Here is a 10,295-nt window from a genome sequence, read left to right on the forward strand (position 1 = left end):
ATATCCAAACTATTAAATAAAGGTCCTCTTTCTCTCTCCATTCATCCTAAATCTCAATCCATAATTTTCATTTATATTTTTCTTTGTTCATAGTACAAATAAAATAATAATAACATCAATCAATAAATATGGTGTACCAAAATAGCTAGTCAAAAACACCTCCCCTAAACAACATAATAAACTACAAAGTTAAGATTTGAACTTGCGAAAAACTCATATAGTTGAATAAGTAAATCAAAATCCTCTTCAAGTTGAATAATAAGACAAGTCAGAGTTGAATAGAATAAATCAAAATCCTTATGCAGTGTAAAAAATTCCTCTTTAAGTTGAATAAGACAAGTCAGAGTCGGATAGAGTTGAATAAGTAAATCAAATCCTTATGCAGTGTAAAACATTCTTCTTTAAGTTGAATAAGACAAGACAAATAGTCAAATAAAAACCAAAGCATGAAGAAGATTTGGAAATTTTAGTGTCAACTCGTTTAAAGTGAGAAATCATGGATGAGCAAAACTCTCTAGTACACTTGTCACACACTAAAATAAAAGTAAACACGTAGGATAAAAGCAAACGGAATTTTATTAATTTTGGTTTTATAAATATTTGATTTTCATTCAAAAATAATTTTATTATAAAATGATTCAAAAAAAGAGTATAAAAAAAACAAACGGAATATGTTACTTATTTCAAACAATGAAATCCCTATTTCTACAAATAAATTCAAACAGTATTATTACAACAAACAAATAAATAAATAGTGTTTGCTAAACATATTTCAAATAGCCCTAATTGCATATTCTTTCGGGAACAACTCTTAGCGGCTGAGACTTTTCTAATGATAGTCCAAACTTGTCCTCCATGTTCATATCTTGTATTTTCATTCCATCTTCTAATTTCCAGTTAAAACAATTGATAAATGAACCCAACATCAAATGTAACATCTTTGTCGCTAACGGTATACCAGGACAAATTCTCCTTCCAGCACCAAATGGTAGAAGCTCGAAATTGTGACCTTTAGCATCAATTTCAGAATTTAAGAATCTCTCTGGTGAAAACAAATTTGCATTTTCCCAAACACTTGAATTTCTACCAATAGCCCACACATTGACCCAAATTTGTGCATCTTTTGGGATTGTGTAGCCATCAATTTCCACATTTGCATTGGCTTTTCGAGGAAGTAAAAATGGAACGGAAGGGTGTAATCTAAATGTCTCTTTTAATATTGCTTGTAAATAAGGAAGCTTAACAATATCTGAATCTTCAACTGGTTTTCCTTTGCCAATGATTTGTTCCAACTCTTGTTTTGCTTTTGACATAAGCTTTTCATTTTTGAGCAATTCTGCCATTGCCCATTCTAGAGTAGCTGAAATTGTCTCCGTACCAGCAATAAATAAAGTCTGATAAAATCACAACATTCAATTAGTATATACTATCAAATGAGTGTCAACGGTTAGTCAAGGAATTCCTAAACAACATTTATTTATATTAAAGAGACAGGAAAGTACCAGAGATAAATGTGTGATTTTGGCAATGCTCATTTCTTGGCTGTTGTCTTGAGCAATGTTGAGCAACTTACTTAGCATGTCATTGTTTGTGTCAAAACCTTGTACTTCCCTCAGCTTCAATCTTTCATCAATTAAACGTTGGAAGATATCAAAAACCTTCTGAGCATGAACAGCGTTACGGCGTTTAATACCTTGTAGATCAAAGTCAAACATATTTAACGCAGGAAAAAGGTCAGCAATGTTTGGTTTTCCACACTCTTTCAATATATTCACAATTAGCTCCTTGAAATCTCCAACTGATTCACCAGGTTGAACCAAATCAACAGAGAAAATAGTGTTTGACAACAAATTAATGGATGTCTTGAAAACCATATCTCCAATATTAACAGCTTCGTTAACAAGACTACTTTGGTTAATATCGTTGAGACAATCATTCAGTTTCTGAAGCCTGATTCCCTTACTCTCATCGAGTGTTTTGTTAGAGAATAATTGATTATTGCATAGTTTTCTTAACTCTCTCCAAAGAGGTGCAATTGGTAAGAATGCAATGTTGTATTTGTGGTGGTCATGAACTTTTACAGCACCGGGAACGGTTCTGTTAGATAAGAGATTATCATGTGTTTGGAGTATTTGTTTGGCCATGTTGGGTGAAGATACAACTATGGTTGTTACTTGACCTAGCTTTAGACTCATGATTGGACCATGAATTTGAGCTAATTTGGCTAAGGATTTGTGTGGCTTTTTTCCTAATTGATGGAGGTTTCCTATAAAAGGAAGAGGAGTAGGTCCTGGTGGAAGTTTGATAATGTTTTTAGTGCATTTAGAAATAAGAAAATAGAGAGTGAATGGTAATAGAAATAGGAGGATGATAGAACTTAGCAAAAACTCCATCTATGAAACAAAGAGATGTATGTATGTTGTTGTTGTAGCTATTCAGATCTGTCATTAGAATTTATAGGCAACATGAAACATGGTATGTGGCTATGCTAGGAGTCAAATATGGAGGAAATTGTTCTCTTCTAACCTGGTTGTAGTTATTAAACTGTCAAATGACTGCGCCTTTTAAATTATTAAATTGCCAACTATTCTCTTGTAACCTAGTCGCTAATGATAGGAATTAGGAACTGCCTTTAAATTAAAAAACTGTAAACGGTCTGCGGCTTTTAAACTAATTAATTGGTTATGGCCACCTTAGTCTTCATTAATGAAATAGTAAAATATTATTTTTCTTTTAATCTTTTGATTATATTATTTTACGATACAATCGTTTGCATCAATTTCATTGATATAGTCAAATTGTTTAAGTTAATATAACAATTTTAATAAATTTAACTCTTTACTAATACTTATATCACTACCAAAAAAAACCTGGTTTACCTCAGTGATAAATCCCTCACAAGAAAACCTCTACAATGCCAATATATTTGCGGGGCATAGTTCTCATGTTGTAATTAATAATAACTAGTACTTAGACCCGTGCGAGGCACGGGTTAAATATTTTTTAAGTAAAAAAAATATTTATAATTTACAAATTTTATTTATAGTAAGATCATCATTGTATAGATAAAATATTATTTTTTTGGAAATAATTGACTTTTATTTACTAAAAACAGTGAATACAAAGCGATCACAAGGATCCAACAGCAAACCGGACAAAAAATAAACCTAACTAACCAATCATAAGGTTAGCAATCTGAGGTTTAAGGCCTTTACAATTCCAACCCATATAAACTATTCTGTCAATAATTGTCTTAATAGTTTGAGAAGTATCATTAGGAGATCCAAAAATCTTCTTGTTACGATGAGCCCAAACACCATAGATTACTTCGGCAGAAGCTAATTTGAGAAGAGATGCCCTCCAGCCTTTGCCTTTGGTCTTGTACATAAGCCAAATAACTTCTTCATCCCATTGTTTAGGCTCACGATCTATATGTAACCATTGGAGAATGGCAAACCAAATCTTGCGAAATTCCATGCATTCAAAGAAGATAAAATATTATTGTTATTGATAGTATATATAAAAAGTTTATTTAACTAATTTTTTTTTTAAATCATAAAATAATTTGGACATTTCTTATTTATTAATCAAAAGACCAAAAGAGGAAAGGGGCACTCAGGTTCTAAAAAGTTTGATTATTATTTTTTTAAAAGAAAGTAAAAGACCAAATTCAAAACTATTATGATTCATTTATTTATCAATAATTAAAATTTATTAATAAAATTAAATTAAATGAATAACAATTAAATAAAATAGAAACTATCCTACAAAAGGGGAAAGAAGCACCCCATTCTTTAAAAAAAAATTAAAATTTCTTTAACTAAATTTTTTAAAAATTTTATTTAATAAAAACAACAAATAATTTAAAAAAATATTTAATTTTTATTTTATTTAAAAATAACTAAAAAACAAACTTAACCTAAAAAAGAAACAAAGAACCGTTCATGGCAAAAAAAAAATATTTTGACTGATTAATATTTAATTAATGAATATCTATAACTAAATAAAAAACAAATTAAAATAAATAAAAAAACAAAAACAAAATTAAATCTACAAAAAAAAGTTAAATCTTTTAAAATAAAACCAAAAAACAAAAAAAAAACTACAAAGAACCGTCCATGGTAAATAACAATTATTTTGACTGATTATTTTTTATTTAATTGTGTCTTTTATTTATTTTTAAGTGAGACATAAAAAAATCTATTAAAGAGTATATGAATTAAATAATTTAAAATAATATAAATTATATTCTTAACAAAACTATGAAAGAATCTGTCTTTGTATTTTATAATTTTAAAATATGTACTCTTTTTTCTTATTATAAAGTAATTTTTTTCACATATTTAAGAAAAGGTCAATAAATTTAATAAAATTATTTTATTTATTAATCTTTCAAAAATATCGTAGATATATTAATAGGTGTAATTTTTAATTTGTAAATTAAATTGTCTTATAGTCATAAAAGATGCATTTTAAAAGTAATTAAATATAATTTATAAAGGACAAAATTTAGGAATATTTTTATTGGAAAATAGTAAGAACCATACGTATAGAATTGTACCTAAGTTTTGTTCATTTATAAATATGATTTTTAGAAATATCATATTAAGATTCATTTTTTTTTAAATAGAGTGAGGTATAATTTTTTTTTAACAAAATTGTGGAAGAGCCTGACATTTAATTTTGAAAATTTATTCACTATCTTTTGGTGATGTTTTAAATTGAAAAAAATGATAAATTTGTATTTTTTTTTATTATAAGAAATTTGTGTATTCACCATTTATATCTCATACCTTTTTAATAAAAATAAACATTTGTAGCATTTTGTAGTGTGAATACTATCATTTTATTATTTGTTAGATTTAAAATCATACTAAATTGATTGAATCAATTTTATAGAAGCAAAATGATTTTTTATTAGAAGGAGTTAAGTTAATTTAATTTTTTTCTTGTATCATATCATAATATCATATATGATTTTTCATCAAGTATGTATTTTTCTTATTTAAAAATTTATTAAAAAATCATTTTGATTGAATCAATTTTTATAGATGCAAAATGATCTAGTCAAAAGATTTCCCGTTTTAAATCAAAACAAAATTTTAAAAAATAAAATAACACCAATAAATTTCACTTATAATTACATTCATTTATAATCTTTAATGGTCATTCATTTATAACCTTTAATGGTTCATAAATGACCGTATAGTGACACATTATTTCTGAATTAATCTCATTCTAATTTTGGTAATAAATATATTTTTATTTTTTCTATTCACAATTAAATTATTTTATACTCATTATTATTATATAAACATTTTTACATGTTAATTGAAATGTAAAACAGGAATAAGGTAAAAAAAAGGAATGAATTAATCGAGTTTTTTATTATCATTGCTTTGAAACATACAAAGACAATGAACATGATGCATTGAAAATTGAAAATAAGTGTACATTAAACATAAAACTATTTTATTTTTTTAAAAATAAAAAATAAAACATAAAGTCTCTATTATTTTTAAAAAAATAAAAAATGAAAGAAATAATAGAAGTAAACAAAGAAGTAATCCACAATCTCAAGCATCACAGCCACTTGATCTCTAGCAACAACTTTTTGATCTCCTTAATTGAATTCAGAATCTCCTTTAAATCTTTATGTCTCACTTCCATCTTCATCTTCATTACCCTTCACATATTCATCTCCATTATCCTTCACATATAATAAAAAAAAATTATAAAAAAAACTAAAATAATCAAATCTTGTCATACCGAAAAGTACCATCAAGCCTATCAGTTTTAGATTCCCTTTCAAGCATTTCACCAAAATCTTAAAACAAATATTGCTTATGGATATTTTGGATTTCAATCTTCTTCATCGTTGTACCATCAAGGAACGCGTTTTTTTTTAAATGATCACATACCTTGCAAAAATCATATGAATGAGAACCTGAATCCCAAAAACAAATAATGTAAATAACAGTTAAATTAACATAATTGTAAAGTTATGTATAAAGATAGAAATACCTATGAGAGAGATTGAATTTGTCCATTTTGTATGGAGTTAGAAGAGGAATAGGATTAGATTCAACAACATAGACATTTCCTTTTGCTTGAGAATTCTGCATTTACATAGAAATTTTGACGGAAGCAGAATTAACTCAGATAACAAAAATCAAAACAGGATTGAAACACATAAGGTATGTAGAACTAAAATCAAAGAACTATCATCTTCTCCTGAAAACATGCATCCAAATTCGACTTCTAATCACCAAATTTTGATCTTAACTTGTTTTGGTTCTCTTTGAGTCAATTTTAATAAAAGTTATTCAACAAATTAAAGTAGATAAGTAAATATATATCGGTACGACTCTTTCTCTGTCCCATTTTTTGATCAAATCCGTTCTTGCTACCCACTGTAATCATTGTAATCACCGCACCGATGTTACCATACTTGAGGGAATGAGGATCAGTCCTGCAGATAGAGTGTTCCACAACTGATTGCAAAATAATATCAAGCAGATAAAAATTAGTAAAATTTAGAAAACCATGTTATTACATTAGTAATCGATAAATAAAAATAATTCATATTGTAATGTGATTGTAAAAATCAAAGTGTGTCTAAGTAAGCACTCTTCTTTGTTAAAAAAGGTAAAAATCTACATATAACTCACCTTATTCTTCGCAGATTTAATTCTTCACAGATTGAAGGATTTTGATATTTTCGTGAACCCCTTCAATCAATTTCCCCTACCAAACTTCCGTACGCCCCATAATCATAATCCTGCTTACTGAAGAAAAAAACACACCAAATCAAACAAACAAAAAACGAATCACACAAACAACAAAACCCTAGAACTTCATTCACAAAACATATACAAAATCAAACAGAAATTAAAAGAAAAGAAAATCAAAATAGGTAAAAAGAAAAACAGATTATCAATTTATAGTTACCCCACTACTTGAAATCAAAAATTACTTGGAAGAATAAAAAAATTGGAAATTGTTTGAATTCATTATAGTAGAGGATGGGGAAGATGAAAGAAAGGAAATAGAATGAGACCACACATGAGTGCTTCAGCTGTTTGCTTTAAAAATTGAAATGAATAGCATTCCAATGTTGTTTCCCCTTCCTTTGAGAAAATACGGTGCATTTTAAATAAGTTATTTGAAATTATTTAATGAGTGTAGAGGAATGGCAAGGGTTGTAATTATTTTCAATAAAAATATCAAATTTCAAGGGTTTAGAGATCACGTATATAGTAACCAATATGTGAATATTTGGAATTTGGAATATAATAAATAGGAAGCAGTAAAATAGGATTTTATTATTGAGTGTATCAAGAATCCCTCCATATACTTTAATTAATAAATAAAATAAAAAAACTTAATATAAATAATTAAAAAAAATTTAAATAAAAGATTTCCTTTTTTAGAAAGTTTGTAAAACATGAGAATTGATATGAGCATGACACTTGTCAAAATTGCCCAAAAACTCATTTTGCTTTATTATTATGTATGATTATTGATCATAGGTGTCACTATAGAAGAAAAACTTAAAATTTGCTGAGTGGAAATTACACCACAATTCTTAAAATAACCGGGCAACTGGAAACTAGCGAAGCAGATGTTCATTTAATAAAAACGTTAGTCGCAATTTTTTATTGAGTGAAAATCACGCCGCAACATTGTTGGATGAAAATCACGCCGTAACACTCTATCCCAGGTGATCAAAACAGCGTGCCAGTTGTGTTAGGTTGCAAATCAGACTTTTCTTTTTTGTTGTGTGTAAACACCTTCCAACACATATGTTTGCCAGGAAAAAAACACCTCGTAATTTTATGATTTTAATAAAAAAATCTTACTATATTTATATTATTATAAATATTTATAATAATATAAATATAATGATAAATAATTTGTTGCCAATAATATTTTAAATTCAAAATTTAATAAAAATATTTTAAAACATAATTAATTAAATATGTTTATATTTAAAAGATGTTAAAAATGTTAGACGACGACAACTTATCTTGAGGGGGATGAATAGATCCCGAACTTTAAATTTCAAATTTTAAAGGTGTTTAAACAACGGCGAGCAGAAACAATGAGGAGTTTTTTAGGCAGTTCATCGATCGTCCTCGCTACGGCTACGTTTGCCCCCAATTTCAATTTGGAATTGAGATATCAATCTCACTATGCAGAAAATTGTTTACAAAAGATGTGTAGCAATCCAACCCTTTAAACCCTATGTTTGATGTCAATCCTTGCACTTCTCTTCCCTTGATCTGAGTTTGTTCAAGTCACCCAACAAACACCAATTGATTCATCGTCTCGCGCTACTCAATTGTAAGATATCACAGTTGTTCAAGGCATTCACTCGGTTGAATCCAAATTCGGAGTTATTGTCACCTAAGATGACCAATTGATTCACCGTCTCACGCTACTCCTTTGCAAGAACCTCATGTTCTTCAAAGCTCTTCACTCGATCGAATCCAATTGTGTAACTCTTGCTAAAAACCCCCAAATCAACACCTTGATCTTGATGAAAAAACCCTCACAAGGTTATCTGTTTGTACATACATGTTCATATAATACTCTTGCATTATTGCTCACAAAAGGTTATTATAAGCGTTTGTAGTCCAACTGTTAGGATAAGCTTTTATCCTAGGTGTTTACTTTTATTATAGTGTGTGACAAGTGTACTAGAGAGTTTTGCTCATCCATGATTTCTCACATTAAACGAGTTCAAAAGCCCTTGTTTATACCATGAGATTGACACTAAAATTTCCAAATCTTCTTCATGTTTTGGTTTTTATTTGGCTGTTTGTTGGATTTTGATTTACTCTATTCAACTCCGACTTGTCTTATTCAACTTAAAGAGGAATGTTTTACACTGCATAAGGATTTTATTTACTTATTCTCTATCCGACTCTGACTTGTCTTATTCAACTTAAAGAGGAATTTTTTACACTGGATAAGGATTTTGATTTATTCTATTCAACTCTGACTTGTCTTATTCAACTTGAAGAGGATTTTGATTTACTTGTTCAACTATGAATTTTTTGCAAGTTCAAAATCTTAACTTTGTAGTTTATTATGTTGTTTAGGGGAGGTGTTTTTGACTAGTTATTTTGGTACACCATATTATTGATTGAGGTTTAGGATGAATGGAGAGAGAAAGAGGACCTTTACTTAAGAGTTTTTCTTTGTAGACTCCATATGGGGAGAATCCCTGCTGAAAAACCAAAAATATCTCTGCTTCGTAAATGCATCATTCATTCTAAAGGTAGTATAGAAAGCTACAATTTGAGGTAAACATCATTCATTCTATCCCCTATTCCACTACATTGTTGCTGATTTAGTAGACTGAAAACTGCGTGAGTTCGGAAGTACATTTCCGAAATAAATCACCTAACAAATTTCGGAAATGTACTTCCGAAATAAGTTCTGGCAGAATAAAAAAAACATTTTTAACATTTTTATTGTTTTTTTGCATATGTTAGGTATGGTGCATCCGGACAACATTGTCGTTGATGAGTTCACTACACCAAACAAGACCTTAGACAGCGCTTTTTTTGGCTTTAGATAGCGCTTTAAAGCGCTGTCTATTCCAGCGCTGCTGTAGGTAAAGACAGCGTTTTTTTTAAAGCGAAAGCGCTGCTAAAGGCCCCCTTAAGCCAGCGCTTTTAGTTTGAAAGCGCTGCTAAAGGCCCCCTTAAGCCAGCACTTTTAGTTTGAAAGCGCTGCTAAAGGCCCCCTTAAGACAGCACTTTTAGATTAAAAGCGCTGCTAAAGGCCCCCCTATGCCAGCACTTTCCTAAACCCAAAAATTTTAAAAAAGCCTCTTTAGGCAGCGCTTTTAGTGTAAAGCGCTGTCTAAACTATACAATTTTTTTTATATTAATTACTTAAAATAGCGCTGTTTGTATTATACATTTTATATGCACCTGTTTTTAACCACAATTTACACCAGAATATATAATACTTATTTTCACTTACAAAAAGCCCTGCCAATATATAGAATAAATTTTCACCAGATTTTAAAATTAAAATAAAAAAAAACATGAACAACCTTAGATACTTTTGTATCAACTTGATAACAAACACATGGTTAAAATTGTGGCAGAAAACCACAAAGTGTAAATATAAATGAAAGACAATACAAATAAAAATCCAACTTGACAATTGACTCCACTCCCAATTTAACCACAATTTACACCAGAATATATAATACTTATTTTCACTTACAAAAAGCCCTGCCAATATATAGAATAAATTTTCACCAGATTTTAAAA

The 10,295-nt window shown here is 28.8% G+C and overlaps 1 protein-coding gene across 1 annotated transcript; it reads right to left on the reverse strand.

Moving 5' to 3' along the window:
* Positions 1-671: 671 nt before the first annotated feature.
* Positions 672-2,413, reverse strand: LOC131607186 (geraniol 8-hydroxylase-like). The gene is made up of 2 exons (XM_058879207.1): positions 1,503-2,413; positions 672-1,394 (listed from the first exon to the last, which is right to left on the reverse strand). Exons 1-2 carry the CDS (start codon positions 2,391-2,393, stop codon positions 783-785), a joined length of 1,503 nt encoding a protein of 500 aa, XP_058735190.1. The 5' UTR covers positions 2,394-2,413; the 3' UTR covers positions 672-782.
* Between the last annotated feature and the right edge of the window lie 7,882 nt (positions 2,414-10,295).

The sequence above is a fragment of the Vicia villosa genome, linkage group LG5, assembly GCF_029867415.1.
Source record: "Vicia villosa cultivar HV-30 ecotype Madison, WI linkage group LG5, Vvil1.0, whole genome shotgun sequence".
NCBI classification, from domain to species: domain Eukaryota; kingdom Viridiplantae; phylum Streptophyta; class Magnoliopsida; order Fabales; family Fabaceae; genus Vicia; species Vicia villosa.